Source organism: Alligator mississippiensis, chromosome 4, assembly GCF_030867095.1.
Source record: "Alligator mississippiensis isolate rAllMis1 chromosome 4, rAllMis1, whole genome shotgun sequence".
Classification (NCBI taxonomy): domain Eukaryota; kingdom Metazoa; phylum Chordata; order Crocodylia; family Alligatoridae; genus Alligator; species Alligator mississippiensis.
This window is the reverse complement of record NC_081827.1, coordinates 164772577-164789606: the sequence shown is the minus strand read 5'-3', so window position 1 is coordinate 164789606 and position 17030 is coordinate 164772577. Positions and strand designations below refer to the sequence as shown.

Sequence of the window (17030 nt, the reverse complement as noted above, 5' to 3'; positions counted from 1 at the left end):
GGGTGGAACAGTCTGTCCCCTCGTTATTTCATTCACTGATTAGGGCTAGAATCCAAGACACCACTCTGGTCCATTCATTTCTTAAGATTACAGGAAAGCAAGACCAGAAGGGACCACATGGGGACATCTTGTCCAACCCCCTTGCTCAGTGCAGAATCATCACAGCCAGGTGTTTGTCTAACCTTCTCCTGAAAATTTCCAGGGATGCAGATTCCACCACTTCTCCAGGTAGCCTGTTCCAATACTTGACATCCTCCTAGTCAGAGTTCTTCCTGCTCTCCAACCTAAAATTTCCTCTCCTGCAGTTGGAAGCCACTGCTCCCAAGTCCTGTCCCTTACAGCCACAGTGGGGGTGGTGGGGAGGGTGGAAATCGGTCTCCACCCTCTTTATAACCACCCTTTAGGTATCTGACGACTTATCAAATCTTCCTTCAGTTGTCTTTTCTCCAGTCTCCTTTGTTTACAAGCCATAATCTTGACACAGCCCTTGGCTGGTATTCAGGGCTCTTCTATTTGGGTTCACTCAACCTCTCACTCTCTTGAGCAATTTTTCCTACCAGCAACCTGGACCTTCGTTACCCCAATAGTCTGTACTACACAGCAGAGCTGCTATGTCACCACCCCCCACCCAGCAGAGCTACTTACACCAGCTTCATTTCTGAGGAGTTGTTCAGCAGAGCAACTAGAGACTCCACTTTTGTTGAGTCAGGCCGGAAGCAAGGATGATCTGGGTTGAGGATCTTGCCCTCCTCAGGCATGCACGTCTGCATCCAGGTCTCGAAGAATGGCACCTCACCAGTGGGGCTGGACTCTGAGAGGATCACCTAGCAACAAATACAAGCCAGCAGACTCTTCAGAAACCTGCCCCACGGAGCAGATAGCCTGACACCCAACCCAAGCACCCCCCAACACACGCACCACCTAACAGCCAGAGGAGGCTCACAACTGAGACAAGAGCAGCCCCTAGTGGCCAAAGTGGCTAACACCAGGGGACTATTCCAGATGGAAAGGCTATTCCAAGTAGGTCATTATGCTCTCCCCAAAACGGGACTCAGAAAAGGCAGAAGATTCCCATGCCAACAGCATAGTAAACAGATGATATGCTCCACCCTGGAGTTATCTATATTTCAGCAGCAGGGTGGAACTATAGCTCAGAGGTTTCTAAAAATCACATGGGGCTCTCTATGGATGAAGAAGGCTATCATCACCATGATCCAGTACATCTACGCTGAACCGGGGTTCTCAACCTGTAAGTTTTCCAGGGTGAGCACTAAGTACTCATGGGCTCAGCGCTCACCAAGACCTCTCTAGGGGGCATGACTCCCCTGCAATCCACACACTCAAGAATCACAGGTATGGGTGGTGGTGGCCCCGGTAGTTTTTCACCTGAGGTTCTTCTCCCAAAGCACTCCTAAGCACAGGACTTCTTGGCCCCACGAAAGGGATTACGCTTGGGCTCGCAGGAGCTGAGATGCTGTGTCATGCCAGACTCCTGGCGTGGGTGAGCCAGTGTGTGGAATTTCCACATGGTCATACCTAGCTGCAAACATGCAGCCTCTACACTCCTTTCTGTGCAGTCATCAGGATTCAACCTGGTGTGCTGGGGCAGCGCCCTACAAACTCACCAGTGAGTTAGCAAATTGAGGGAAGAGAGAAGTGCATGACCACAAATCACATCATAGGTCAATGAGCAATGAAAATACAGTTGGGTATAGCTGGTCCTGCCTTTGGGCAGGGAGCTGGACCAGATCTGGGCACCCCACTTCAAGAGGGATGTGGACAACATTGAGAGGGTCCAGAGGAGGGCCACCTGCATGATCCAGGGACAGCAGGGCAGACCCTACAATGAGAGGCTACAGGACCTGAACCTGTTCAGCCTTCACAAGAGAAGGCTGAGGGGGGACTTGGTGACCGTCTATAAACTCACTAGGGGGGACCAGAAGGGTTTGGGGGAAACTTTGTTTCCCCTAGCGCCCCCCGGGATAACAAGGAATAACAGCCACAAGTTGTTGGAGAGTAGGTTTAGATTGGACATCCATAAGAACTACTTCACAGTTAGGGCGGCTAGGATCTGGAACCAACTTCCAAGGGAAGTGGTGCTGGCTCCTACCCTGGGGGTCTTTAAGAAGCAGCTTGATGCCTACCTGGCTGGGGTCATTTGAGCCCAGTTTTCCTCCTGCCCAGGCAGGGGGTCGACCCTGAAGATCTACAAGGTCCCTTCCGACCCTACTTCTATGATTCTATGATAAGTGCTTGAGGCCCCTTCCCACCCTGTTTTCTATGATTCTGCCCAAAACGCACAGTTGGTTGCAACATAGCTCAGAGATCTCCAAGCACTGCACAGAAGTGAATTAATCAGAGCTGCAAGGATGAGTCATGCTACACCAAAGATGTATTTCACTTGCCAATCCATATGCCCCTTTCAATATTCCCTTGGCACACGTCTGGGCACGTGTGATGAGGTGAGTGGTTTGTGAAAGGAAGCTGAACCCTTCAGGTGTGCACACTGAATCCCTCAGGTATGGATGCAGGGAGACATTTACGAGGCATCAGTGGCACCAGCTTCTTAGTGATTTTCTTGGTACCTGTGCTCCGTTTGTTAGCTGTCCTGAGCTCAAGGGAGCTGGGGTCACCCTCACACATCATCAGGATTCATGACTGAATTCTAAGAGGGTTGGTTTATTTCCTGTTCAAACCCTGAGCAATCTGAAAATGCCTCCCTTAAAACTGTTTTTCTCATTGACCGAGTTCTGTCCAAGGTGAAATGTTTTCAGACTGTTTAAAAAAAAAAAAGTTTGTCAGGAAGTTCCTTCAGGTCTACAATACAACTATGGTGGGTGAGTAACAAAGACACCCAAACCCAACCAGCCAATAGCCAATGCACAGCTCAGAGACCAGGTCCTGGCTAATACCTTAACCCCTGAGCTGTTCTGGGGTCTGGGGTGGCTGACCTCTCTCCCATTTTATCTGAACTTTTTCCAAAGGTCTCAGGTTCATTCTGCATCTGAATGAGAACAAATTTCAAAGCCTCAGAAATATCTCCCAAAATGGAATTGATCTCCAACCAATCCTATGAGTTGCATGAGTGTGGACATGTTACACCAGGGGTGGGCAAAATGTGGCCCGCCAGGCCATTCTATCCAGCCTATGAGGCCCCTAAAAAATTTATATTTAGCTGCCCCCGGCTGCCTGTCATGCAGCCCTTGATGGCTTGCCAAAACTCAGTAAGCGGCCCTCCGCCCAAAATAATTGCCTGCCCCTGTGTTACACACTAGTGCTCCCAGACAGGCAACTTTAAGCATCAATCCCTGCTTATGTAGTATTGCAGGAGCCAGAGAGATAAGAAAAGATTTAGCAGATTATTCGGCCCGTCTCACTGAAAGGTATGCATGCCGAGCATAGCATGAGGAAGGCCACTGCAAGGGTCAGCTTTGCATGGAGTAGGAGGGAATCGTCCTTCCCATCTGTAATATCTGTGATTCTACACGGAGTTGTACCCAATGACCAAAGTCCAGTGTGGAAGGCTAAGACATGCAACTGGAAAGGGAACTAACAGCTTAAACCACAGCTGCTGATTTTTGTAGGTTGATAGATTTTAAAGCCAAAAGAAACAGCTCTGAATGCCTACCTCATTCCTGTGTTCCACAGGCCCTGGGTGTTCACTCAGATTTCTGGAGTAGAAGGAAGTACTCTGTCCAACCAAATATTTAGGTAACCTTACACTTGGGATGACCCACCTACAGACTTGACACCACAGCCTAATTGTCAAAGGGTACAAAACCCTGAGAGCTGAAATCCAGGTTTTCATCACTTGTAGGAGAGGAATCAGTGTCAGTTGCCACACAAAAGGGAGTCCCCATAGTCCCTCACACTTCTTGGCCTTTTGGCTTGGAAATGAAAAAGTGGGTTTTTAAAACTAACCAGATAAAATTCCACGCACAAGATATTCCAATCACAGGGAAGCATTACATGAAATTCTCAAGAGCGAGTTAGACAGATATTGCTTAGTCAGGGATGATCCTGCCCTGAGCAGGAAGCTGGAGTAGATGACCCTCAGGTCCCTTCGAGTCCTACTCTCCTATGATACAAATGAAGAAGGATGGGCATCAAACCCACACCTCCAGAGCACAAACTTCTGTTGCCAGAGTGAAGACATGCCCCCTTCCTTAACTCAAAGCTGTAGCATACTCAATAGCATCTCTGTGATCTGGCCACTAGAGGAGGGCAGAGAGCCAGCATAATAGCCTGGATCATGGTCTGAGCTCATGTTCCCTCAGTCAGGATCTCTATCTAGATTCCACAGGATCAGGCTTCCTGGTAATCTGACATGTCCCCTCCCATCTTCTACCCCCACAGCGCACTCAAGAGATAAGAACGGAACAGCAATCTACCTCAGAGCCGTAGGTCTGCGCGACATGGCACAGCATGAGGAAGGAGATGTCGAACAGCAGGGCCCGGACTGAGGCCGCCTTGGCTGGGGAAGGAGAAGCACAGCCATTACCCTGGCACCAAGGCAAGTTTTTAGAAGAGAGGGAGGCATCTGTGATCACTGCTGGAGCTAGAACATCCCGTTTTGTTACAAGAGGTGCTTTCTAACCCTGGCTCACGCAGTGCCTTCTCCCTCAAGGGCTATTGTTCAGGACTCAGAACCCAATGGAATGCTATCAAGTGACCGTTCCTCAATCCCACCACATCAGAACATGCTGTCATGCTCAAGGCAGTGCCAACACAGCTCAGCTCCCCTACATGTCAGACCCACCCAAGTGACCAAGATATCAATAGCCTGATGGCCACAAAACCCTTCCTTAAGTCACACACCCTCCTCAAAAACTCTTACCCCAACACCTCCCCATGGCACTACTATGCTACCAGGCAGATAAAACTTCCTTTCCTCCAATGGAAGGTCAGCGCATTGAACATATTTAATCATATGCAAATACATTCAGAATCCTTATCTTGGTTTCTGTACTCAGACATCATCCCTTCCAAAGTAGGAGGCACTATAGGGCATTGACAGCAAGCTAATCTCCCTTCTGGAGCCCCAGGGATTTGGGGTAGGGGAAAGAAGGGGTCATTCTTTCCCCCAAAGCACACCCACCCCCTGAACAGTGTAAATCAGTTGGGGGGCAAAGGTGGGGGCTGCACCAGAGCATGCACGTGCTCAGTGAGAGGATAAAGAGCCCTAGTGAGCACTGCAACCTGCTGCCTTGAATCAATGCCCCCTTGTGCAGGGATCCTATGCTGGCAGTGCCTGGTACAGTGCTCCCTATTGTTATGGTACAGTAGACAGAGTTCTGTGTTAACTCCATCATAGCCAGTACATTCAATCTAAGGGCCTGGGCACAGGGCCCAACACCTGGTATGAAGAGACTGTATGGTTCATACTGTAACTTAACACACAGGCAGACTTACAGCCTTCTCCGCTTATGTGCTTCGTGAATTCATTCAGCCTAAAGAGAAGCAGGGAAAGAAGCAATAAAGCATTAGATGCAGCAGATTTGGCCTCTGCTGCTAATGAAACTGAAGCCCCTTTTCATTCCCATAGCAGGGAGACAGGCAGGGCAAACTACCCAGGAACAGTGCCCCATACCAAAAATCTCAACTCCTGCTTGCCAGGGCAGCTGGGTGCCAGGAAGCTAGTCAGACCTTTGATCCACTTTCCAAACAGGGCTAGTATCTAACTTGCCAGTTCTGACCAACTCCTTTCTCTCAGCTGTCTCGATGGGCATGCCCCCTTCTGAAGACAGAAGGAGCAGGGGAAGCTTGTTGCTAAGGCACTGGGCTATGACTCAAGTGATCTGGGTTTGGTGCCCAGCTCTGCTAACACCCCCTCTGTACAACCTTGGGAAAGGCACTTCTCTCCAGATCTCCTTTCTCCACTGCAGAAACAGAGATGGCAACATTTGCCTTTGTCTCATCCATTTAGATACATGGGATAAGAGTGGGCACACAGACAATTACCATGAGCATCTGATAAGCAGCAAGTCCCCGCCTACTGTTAGCTCATGCTAGTTAGTCTTTGTCCACCCCCTAAATAGGCAGAGGGTGAGAGGGGAAAATGAAGGCTCAGAAAGGGGAGACTGTCTCAAGGATACACAGTAAGTTAACAACAAAGCTGGGAATGGAACCCAGCAGCTCAGGTTCCCTAATCTCCCACCCCCCTGGACCACCCTGTCCCTTGACCCGGCTTAGTAAGAGCTACTACATCAACTAGCTTCTTAAACAGAACCACCACCACCACCAATGCCCAGCACCACCCTGCAGTTCTAACCAGCTGTAGCTATCCTTAATGCACAGATCAGAACAGTGCTCCTGTACTGCATCAACCACCTTGCTGGTCATGCTCTCCTCTTGTGGCACATGAAGGCTTTTTAATCACGTCTTCTGGGGCTGTGATGTGTGAAAGTGAGAGTGGACACCCCTTCTGGCCAACAGTTTGCCTAAGAAAGTAGGGGGCAGGACTTGATGGCCAAAACGCCCTGCCCAGTCCTGTGTTCCTATATCTTAGAATTGCTCCCCATCCTGCCACCTAGGGAGAGCATGTTACTGACCCAGTGCCTGCATTCATTTATGCTACAGTGGCAGGGCAGGTTGATTCTGTGCCTGGGTGGTATGTTTCCATCCCAAGATGAAAATGAAAGCTCCATAAAGGGATCTGAGCTTTCTGCAATGCCATCCATTTCCAGAGGCTGATGAAAAGCAGCAATTAAAAGCGTGTTCCCAAAGCCCTGTGGGGGGCTGCATTCCCACTGCCAGCTGAGGCAGATGTGCAGTCAGAGCCTACTGTGCCACTCTTCCCCAGAGCATACAAGGAACATACAGAAAACTGATCCAGCTCTGAAAACATCTCCTGGATGTCTAAAGCCACCTGCTTCCCCCTTCCTTTGGCTCACAGAGAAGTGAAGTCAATGGAACACACATGCCACACCGCTTGCCTGGGCAAACCTGCTTCCATCAATGACCCCTAGAGGACATCATCTCTGCAGACTCACTTGATGAATTTTCGAGCAAAAGATTTCAGTTTCCCTGTTGCTGCTGCCGCAGCCAACAACAGATCCAGGCTCTTCCCAGACAGCATGTGGCCCAAGACCCCTAGCAACCCCTCAGGAGATTTGGAGTGATCTGCATCCATGGTCTAGCAAATAAAAAAGAAAGTAGGGAGAAAGCAAATCAATGTAACATAGCATGATCAAGTAGCTTTGAACCTCTAGACACAAATGGAGCTTCCTGAATGGCTGGTGATGATGTCACAAGGAGGTCTGTCATGATCCAAACAGGCCTAGCCCTGATCTACATAAAAAATAGAGAATGGTTACAGTAGCTCAGCCACCACCCAAGAACAGCTGTAATTACCCATAAGCCACCACTTGCAGAGGCTTAAGTGAGACTGATGGAACAAAATGTACTACTGCTTCAGAAGCACAGGTAAAGCTGCTGCCATAACAATGCATCTACTTGAAGGAACTTGGAGAAAGGCAAGCAAAATGCTCCCTAGATACAGGGCTGATTCATACAGCTAATCCAGATCTGGATGTTTTAATATGCTGCACAGGGGCAGCAATTCCAGGTGCAGTTAATGGGATGGCTCAATCTGTGGAAAAGCCGCTCAAGTCTTTCAGCTGAATAGAAACAAACAGGGTGGCAGTCAATAACAGAACATGGGGCTGGATACTGACTGCGGCTGCTGCTCAGCCCATCCCCAAGACTAACTAGAAGCAGTTCCCTTCCCACAACAGCCAGGGAGAACCTGGAGTGTTAACAACCACTGACTGGGTTGCAAGATCTGACAGCAGAAGGTGATCAGATGATGACAGGGTCTCAGAGAGCTGGGAACACTGAACAGCAGGTCATTTACCTTCAGGATGTTGGTGACAGTGGGCTCGGCTCTGAGGATGAGCCCTGGGTTGGGCTGGATGTTGGCGTTCTCTGCTGATTTCAAACGGGGGGCATGCTCCCGGTCAGCCGTCCTGACATTTCACATCCAAGTAAGAGCGGGAGTCAGAGAGTGGAAACCTCCACACCTTCCCCCCCTCCTCAGAGGACTGAGCAGCACCTGCTCTTTACACAACCCCCCATTAGCCTGCAATCACCCATACCCTAAAGAAAGTGTGCCTTTATCCTAAGAAGGTCAGGATGTAAACACAGCCCTCCACCCCACCGCCTCACAGAGGGCAGTCAAACCAGCCATGCTTCCTATGCAGAGGTTCCAGTAGATTGGAACAGAAGACTGTGCGCAAGATACCAAGAAGACCCTGTCCCATACCCATGACCCCCTCAGTGCCCTCTTCACATATCAGCAAAGGCCTGCCTACTCAGCCTAGACTGCTTGGCTCTCCAGGGATGTCTACAGCGTGTCCCGAGTGAGACTAGGCACACTGCTGAGAAATAAGGTTCACCGACTGTATGCAAGTTCGGTCTCAATTTGTAAACTACAGGCTGGTGTGGCTCTAGTAGTATGCCCCAGCAACATGCTCAGCCTTCCTGACTTGAGGACCCAAGCACAGTGGTGGGGTGCAATCAGGGGTCATGTCAATCTCTGCAAATTTGTAAGCCAGGGTGCAGGCAGAGTGGACATGGTTTATCTGGACCATGGTGTAGACATGGTGAACATGGTGTAGACATCCCCCACCTTGCTCCTCCTCCATCATCAGCACCTTCTTCAGGGTTCTGTTGACTAGGCAGATCATACCTGGCTCTTTAGCTCAGAGCTGACAGGACACAGTCCTTTACCTCGGGAAATGAATGATAACAAGGGCAGGCTGCTATCAACATTCCCTGGGCTACCAAGAATTTTATATGGGGATTCCAAGACCAGCAAAGCTGAGGACCTACCTCTTGGCAGTCAGATTGGTCATGTTGGTCTCTGACAGCAGTCCCTGTTTGCTACATTCTTGAAGGAGCAGACTGGTACAGTCACAGCTGGAATTGGGAGAGAAAGAAATGGGGATAAGAGGGATAAAAGCAGGAGTGTTAACACCACAGATAAGCATGCGCACACACGCACACACTCCCCCAGCACTGCAATTACCCCTTGAGCTGTCAACAGGGCAGGAGGGGGTAGTAATTAAACCAGAAAATGAAGTCAGGACTCCTGGGTTCACTTTCTGATTTCATAAGGCCCTCTCTGTGATTCTGGGCAAGTTACTTCTGTTGAATGGAATTGACAATATCTACCTATGTACTTTCGAAAGAGGCTACAAGGTTGTTTGTAAAGGGTTGGGGAAGTAACTACAGAAACGAAGAGCATCATTAGCATGTGACTCAACCAAAGCTTGGTATTAAACACTTGCTGCTGACCTGAAGAGCAAGAGGAAATGAGGCATGCAAAATTTGGGGCGAGAAAAGCTATCATCCCCAGCTCATCAACCATGAGCAAGAACTATGTCAGAAGGTACCAAACACCTGTTTGAGAGGGAAGAACAAAACCAAACACCTGTTACCATGCACATACAGCTGTGTTAGTTGTTCTGCCATAGATCCAGGCGTGTAGAACCCAGTGATTGAAAATACACCAGGATCCAATTTTTAATATAAAATGTTATGAAGGGAAGAAAAAACAAATCTTCAGGCTGGTTTATTCATTATGAGCTGTTTGTGTCTTCCAGCATGTGGAACATGGTGTTATGACCACACCACAGCAGCACAACAGTTCTCAAGGGAGTCCATTCATTCCCCGCAACAGGTAGGAGAATGGATGGTACTGTACAAGGAGTGGAACAGTTGTGGCTTTCCACAGGTCCTGGTGCCTACCCTGTAATCAGGCCTGAACACCACAACGGGCACAGTGCAGGAAAGAAATCTTACTTGCATCGCTGATCCGCTTTGTCTAGCAGAGGGGTGAGTTTCAACAGGAACTCAAAGGCACAGTTCACGTCCTCTGTGAAATCCTGAAACCACACAAGAGGCAGGTGCTCAATCAAACTTTATTTCACTAGGCACAAGAAGTTCTTTCAAAGCCACTCAGAAACCGGGACTCAAGCCTTCCCACTCAGCTACACAATGGCAAGGGATTTCATGCTGCCAAGTCAAAGTCATACTAGCCAGGCAGTACCAACAGTAGCAAAGGAACCAATTATCTTCCAAGCACCTGGGGAAGGCTGTGCAGAGAAAACCTGATAGTCAAAGATGCCAGCCTCCAAATGACATCCCAGCACAGTATGAAAGTGCCCCCCAACACCATCAGGAGCTAAAGGGGGCCTGGCCTTGACCTCCATGCATTTAAAAGTGCATTACAAGCAGAAAGTCACTGCTGGGTTTGAATTCTGCTGCGGATATCGCTGTCGTTCTCTCCCCAGCAAAGAGAAAAAACACACCATAATAATAAAAAAGTGCTGTCATAAATAATAATTCATGGGAGCAACCTGCTACATGCCATGCACAGAGGCTGCCCATGCCACTTGTGGCACAAGTGCTGCATGTCAGCCACCCTGTCTTAGCCTGAGCCAACTAGAGCTTGGGGACACGTTGGGGAGGATCAGGGACCACAGGTCCCTTCTCTGTGTCAGTTACCTGCTACATTTCATAGATTCATAGATGCTAGGATCAGGAGGGACCTTAATGGATCATAGAGTCCGACCCCCTGCCAGTGGCAGGAAAAGGTGCTAGGGTCATGTGACCCCAGCCAGGTGCTTGTCCAGTTTCCTTTCGAAGACCCCCCAAGGTAGGAGAGAGCACCACCTTCCTTAGAAGCTCATTACAGATTCTGACAACCCTAACTGTGAAGAAGTTCATTCTGATGTCCAACCAAATCTACTCTCTATCAGCTTGTGGCTGTTGTTACCAGAGCACCCCTTGGAATAAGCAAAAACAACGGCTACAATCTGATAGAGAGTAGATTTAGGTTGGACATCAGAAAGAACTTCTTCATGGTTAGGGTTGCCAGAATCTGGAATGGGCTTCCAAGGGAGATGGTGCTCTCTACCACCACCTTGCTTGGGACAGGCCCTGATCCTGTCCAGATTTACACCTCTTTCAGGTTACGCATGCCCACAGACCCTAATGAGAGTACTTGTGTGTGCAAAGTGAGGCAGGCATCAACATATCTGCAGGATCAAGGCCTATATTTGCAAAATGTCCAGTAGGCTAAAGCCCCAAACTGGCTGACCTCTCAGGGCTTCACCCTTCCCTGACCAAGCACCTACACTGTAAGCTCTTTGGGACAGTGATCGTCTGCTCCATGGTGCTTGTACAGCACCAACCACAATGGGGCCCAATCTCAACTAGCCCCTAGGCACTACCATAATAAACAGCTGCCACAGCACACCGCAGGTCATACCAACCATGATCTCCACTTACCTTCTCTCCTTGGGGATATTTCTTTAGTTTAACCAGAACTTGAGGGATCTGGAGGGAACAGAAAAGTTTTCTAAATTTACACCTAGCCAGGAGGAAAGGATCCCAGGTACCACAACTCCAATTTGTGCAACACAACAGGGGCCCACACAAGTCAAGGGAGAAAGCACCTGCATTGAAAAGGCTGCCACACATGTTCACAGCTATGATCTATCCACCCCAGGATCCTGCCTCTGACAATGCCCTACTGTCAGCTGGTCCAGAGGAAGGTGCAAGGAAACCCTCTAGAGGGCACTTACAGCACTGCACTTCAGAAGTTTCTTCCTAGCCCATCTCTTCTTAGAAGCTGGCATAGGTCCTGAAGCAGGAGGGCCTGTTCACTGACATCAGGACACAGATTCACTCCATATCTTTCAGTTGTGATGGAGATGGCCAGGGATGAAGCATGCAGGGGGTGAATGCGAAGCCTAATTTGTTCAACCTGTTCTGGGAAAGCTAGCTGGCCTCACAAGTGTTTACCAAGAACTGGACATGAGCTGGGGGGAGGGAACTCAGGGCCATCTGCTACCAGTCACAGTGGTGAGGAGGAAAGACAGATATGACCATGTAACCTTTTGGGCAGGACACGTCAGATGCAAAAAAGGACAAACCTGAGTGCTTGATATGATACTTAACTCTCCAGGACTCAGGGGCCTTTGAGGTCCCTCCAAACCCTGTAAGTCTCAACAGCAAAATTACTTAGCCTGCAGACAACACACAGCAAGCATTTTTCCCCTCACAGGGAGACAACATTCAGCCCATTTTACAGATGGGTAAACTGAAGCACTGAGAGGGGGAGGCTATCCAGCTCACTTGGCAATTTTGGTGGAAGCACTGAGAACAGAATCAAGATCTTCGGACCCTCAGGCCTGCACTTGAACCCCTTCACCCATCCTTTTCCCATACCAGTACAAGGAACACAAAGACCCAGGGAAAAAAACATGAGGCATAGGGAAAGTGCAACATGACCCCTAGGATCACTTCCTGCCTGCACTGCTGAACCACTCCTTGGCTGGGTAATTAAACAAGGTCCTCCCTGCCCAGACCTATATGAAGTCAAGCCAGTGTCATATGACACAAAGATATTCTTCACTAGGCCAGAACCAATCGCTCTTCCATCCCACCATAACCCCCCACAGCAAAAAACAAAGTAAGATGAAAGCTGTTCTGCAAAACAAAGTGGGGCTGGACTTAAAAGCAGCCCCAGACAGCAAAATTGATGTTCAGCTGGTTGTGTCAAGGGAGGCTGCCTGTGGGCTCAGCCTGAGACTGCCATCTAACACACTCTGTACAGATGGGGCATGAAAAGCACCTCGAGGGATGCACAGTGGGAGAGGAAAAATAATTGCTCTGCCAAGCTTAGGCACACAGCAGGGTCCTGGAGGAAGCAGGCGATGACAGACTCCGGGTTTTAACCTGAACCTGCGCCTGGCTGACAGCTCTCAGCAAGGGTGTTGGGATAGAGGGTTACCTTAAGGAAGGTGAAAGCTGTCCATTTCAGCTCTTCTGTCCCCTCAGGGGACTCTATCAGGCCCACAAAGCAGGCTTTCCAGATCTCCAGCACAAAGAGAGGTGAGGGAATACGCTACAAAGGAAAAAATCTCAGTCATGGAGTGTCTAGTGCATGTGACCCACACCTAATAAATGTACTACAACATGGGTCATCATCAGCAAGGAACGCATCAACCTCTCAATTTAAAATACAGTTACAGAAGTAAACCCATTTACTGAAAGTAAGGGTAGAAACATATCGTATTTGTGCTGCTACAATTTTTACAGAAGTAGCAATGTCAAGCAAATAGACATCCCTACTTTTGTCATGCCTTTTGTCATGCCACAAAAGGTACTAATAAATTGTCAGACAAGGTTCCTTGGGTGAATTTGATATCTTTTATTAGACCAACCCAAATAGTTGGAGAAAAGTTATTAAGCAACCTTTCAGGTTCAAAAACCCTTTGTCAGGCTAAGGAAGTGTCAGCAGTTGGAGTGTGCTCTTCCTTCCATCCAGGAAGTCCTGCACTGGTCCATGCCTCACACAGAGACACGAGTCAAGCTGAGTCCCAGGGTGAGAGAAACAGGTGGGAGCGAGGTGATCCACGACACCCCATGCTTCCATGCGGAGATCCGCACTGACTGCCCCAGCTTAAAGTACAGAACAGCATAGATCTCAGTGCAGGATTGCATGGGAGTTGGGGAATCCTTGGCACCTCATGCCTCCTAGCCAGGACCCACATTGCTCGAGGCAGAGGCACGGGTCAGCATGTGAAGGATCCTCATGTGAAGGCACAGGGCACTGGGGGTTCCCCAGCTCCAGTGCCAGGACTCACGCTGACCCATGCCTCATGCAGAGGCATGGGTCAGCACAGGACCTGATTCAGGGCAGCAAGAAACCCAGGGAATCCCCAGGCAAGAGGAACACAATGCCCCTTGTCCCACATCAGGCAGGGGATCCAATGCAGGACAAGAGGTGATGTGCATGTCATCTAATAAAGCAGATCAGTGGAGACAGGACATGTCCCACTACAACTGATCCATTTCAGTTAATCTGTTTCTACCCTAAGAGCAAACCCCCAAAACCTTTCTGGACCTGATGCAGCCCCAGTGGGAATTCCCAGGTCTATGGGAAAGTTGTGCAAGGACGTAATTTCCCTGCATTTCTGAGCATAGTTATGAGGCAGCATTGGCCTTGCTACCTCTTCATGGAAGCTGGCCACAGAAGGAAAGTGACTTGCCCAAAGTTACACTCAGGCTCAGTGCCAGAAGCTCTTGGTTTACCAAGCCATGCCAAGCAGCACAGCAAGGTCACAGGCTGCTGTCTACTGTACCTGCATCCTCTTCACCATCATCAGCTGCTCCACCAGAGGCTGAGTCTCTCCTGTGAGGTTCATGGTCCCCTCAAGCAGCACCACAGCATGGATGGTGGGGAAGCCAGTTTTGTTCAGCTGGTCTGAGTGGGCTGAGAGCATGGTGGGGATGCTGCACAAGAATAATGGGGGCACAGGATCAGAGGATTGGAAGGACAAGGAGAGATGTTGAGGCATTACAGGAAAGTATCTGCCACCCTTGACCTGAGTCATTAGACTCTAACTAACCCCAACACCACTGCAGTGTCTGAGTCAGGATGGCCTAGGACACTGGCAATAGCCTTTGGCTTGTGAGGTTCTGGCTGAGCCACAGAACTATAACCTCCTGGGCACTAGTCTGTTTCCAAGGGTTTGCTGCCATGGAGGATATTATTGCAGAATATGAAAAGATTTGGATTCATAGCATTATTGCTCCTGCTCTCAACTTTCCCATGCAGACAAGACCCATGAGAGAGGGCAGGTGCTGCTATGGGGTAGCAGAAGTCTATAGCTGCCAGCCACTGGAAGGGGTAGTGGCTACTTGGGACACCCCTAGAACAAGCCCCACCTAGCACTGTATATTTTGCCCTCCAAAGCCAAGAGCCTTTCTTTCTCCCCTCAACCTACCAGCTCCCAAACACTACATCAAGTCATCAACCAAATGTAGGGTGGGGCAGAGCTAGGCCAGGAAGCCAGTGGGCACAGAAGATGCCTGGAACTGTTCAGAAGGCTTTCTGGCCATCAGTGCAGGCAGGAAGGCAATCTGGAAGAGTTAGAGCAGAATACCCCTGTAGGAGCAGGGAGCTGTTCTGGGGTGCACCAATGCCAACATCTCATTGGTGCAAGGGTATTCTCAGAGCTAACTCCTGCTGTCTCAGCCAACAGGAAGATCACAGAAAAGGAAGCTCTAATGGAGAAGGGACATGGACAGACACCAGTTTTTATCTCCCCATGCACATGGAAAACGAAACCATTGGGCTACCTCTTGATTAGGGAGATGCATTCATCTGCCTGGCTCTGGAGCTGGGGGCTGCTGAGGTTGTTCAGATTCTCCCCCAGTTTGACTAGGGATTGCTCCACCGTGCTCCATGATGCTGGATAGAGAAAGAGAGGAGACCTTTCAATGTTAAGATACCAAAGGAGAATCCCTGAAGGTTTGCATTAGGGCAAGGTCAAAGAGGTATCTGTTGGGACATCCTAACTCAAGACACGATTCTTCCAGGAGCTCCAGAGAGGTAGTCAAGTCCACCTGGGTTTCAGCAGGAACTGAGCACCTTAGCAAATCCCAGTCAAAATCTGCATTGCGACAAAGCAGTTAAAGAGCTGTTTGGCCATGCACAGCCCCCTGCTGAGGTGCCTCAAGGAGGGCTGCAAAGGAAGGGAGCTCTTAGTCAGTGTTGTCACCAGTCTGCAGGAGTCATTTTGCAAGGAACAGCTCACCCAGCCTTAATGCCAACACCATTCATCTTCCAAGGGCAGTGCAGACAGGAGGGGAGCTGTACAGCGTGGGCAGCAGGAAGCCAGGGAGTAGGTGGTTACAGTGATTGAGATGGAAAGCGAATGGGTGTTTGAGCTACAGGGACAGAGAAGGCAAGATCATGCCAGCAGGGAGGAAGCAGAGACAGGAGGGTTTGGGCAGGCAAGCGAAAGCAGAGGGGCTGGGGAGGGAAAGATCCCCTAATCGCAGGCTTCAGTGACAGAGAACAGTGAAGTCAGAAAGCAGTGATGAAGGAAAGAGAAGCAGAGGAGGCCACGAGCATAGCACAAGTTGAAACAAGGGGCAGGACCAATGGGGGTCACAGCCACATGACATACATGTCTCCTCAAGCTTGGCAATGTGGATCAGGGCCCGGTTCTTCATGCTGTCCAGGATCTTCTCCAGCCGCTCCAGGCACATCTTAAGCTGGTTCTCAGCAGCTGCTTGGTCCAACATCTCTTTGAACTTCTCCGTGTAGAAGGCTGCACAGCGCAGCAGCCAGTTGAGAGCACTCATGAGGGCCCGGCATAAGCCAATGCACTCCTCTGCTTTGCCGTGACAGCTAAGAAAAAAACACAAGAAACAAAATAGGCTTTGTATGTCTCATTATCAGGCCTCCCTCTTTATCCACCTGGCCAGGCCTTAGAGGGTCCTCATCACTCCTTATCAGTGCATTTATCCTTAAAGTTCGCATATGAGGCAGGGAGGGCTGAACCACAGGTCACAAGGGAACTCGTGACAGGCTGGGAAATTGAACCAGGACCCCTAATCCCAGCCCTAAGGACCATCCTCTCTTCCAGGCTCCTCCTATTCACTTCAACTGAAACATGGCTGAAATTGATCAGATTTTTTTTTTTTTTTTATCATTTCTTTCACCCTTCAGCTTGTTTGCTGCTCCATCATGCTTAGAACATCCAGCACATCTGAAAAATCTCACCCCGCAGGCTCCTCCCAGCCCTTCTGGTTTCTTAATTAAAAGAGAAACTTTTCAAGCCCCCAATCAAATTATCTTGCTAAAAGTGATCAGCACTGATCACCACCCTGTCAAGAAGTGAACATGCTCTCCCACTGCAGTACAAATCTTTTGGTCCCAGAAGTTTAGATCAAATTAAAGAGAAAATCAAATTCACCAGGGATTGGATTAAGTGGCAGGCTTTGTATTTGGCCGGTGGTAGCTGCTTGTCAACATCTGTGACAAATTAATATTCACTGCTCCAATTCTATTTGATTAAACAGAAGGGCTTCCATACTCTCCTTCCTACCTCCCAGCTCACTCCCCTGTAGGCTTTATACTCAACAATTGTGCCTGCTACTTTAAAAGGGGTTCTTCTGTGCTTTAAGGTGAGATGCAGGACATTGGGGTATTTTACAAACTGTTT

General features: G+C 49.3%; 1 protein-coding gene and 1 non-coding gene across 7 annotated transcripts in view; both read right to left on the bottom strand.

The window, feature by feature from the left end:
* MED24 (mediator complex subunit 24) overlaps nucleotides 1-17030 on the bottom strand; it is a 39325-nt gene that overhangs the window by 14096 nt on the left and 8199 nt on the right. For all 6 annotated transcript variants that reach the window (XM_019482513.2, XM_059726970.1, XM_019482512.2 and 3 more), the window contains exons 6-17: nucleotides 15990-16213; nucleotides 15157-15268; nucleotides 14157-14307; nucleotides 12803-12916; nucleotides 11296-11343; nucleotides 9805-9887; nucleotides 8833-8919; nucleotides 7856-7967; nucleotides 6993-7135; nucleotides 5413-5450; nucleotides 4392-4474; nucleotides 646-824 (exon numbers count right to left, since the gene is read on the bottom strand). In XM_019482513.2, coding sequence (XP_019338058.1) covers nucleotides 646-824; nucleotides 4392-4474; nucleotides 5413-5450; nucleotides 6993-7135; nucleotides 7856-7967; nucleotides 8833-8919; nucleotides 9805-9887; nucleotides 11296-11343; nucleotides 12803-12916; nucleotides 14157-14307; nucleotides 15157-15268; nucleotides 15990-16213 — 1374 coding nt within the window. The remainder of the gene's footprint in view (nucleotides 1-645; nucleotides 825-4391; nucleotides 4475-5412; nucleotides 5451-6992; nucleotides 7136-7855; nucleotides 7968-8832; nucleotides 8920-9804; nucleotides 9888-11295; nucleotides 11344-12802; nucleotides 12917-14156; nucleotides 14308-15156; nucleotides 15269-15989; nucleotides 16214-17030) is intronic.
* LOC132250454 (small nucleolar RNA SNORD124) lies at nucleotides 4889-4996 on the bottom strand. Its single transcript, XR_009462194.1, has one exon. It is a non-coding gene; the product is annotated as a small nucleolar RNA SNORD124 (small nucleolar RNA).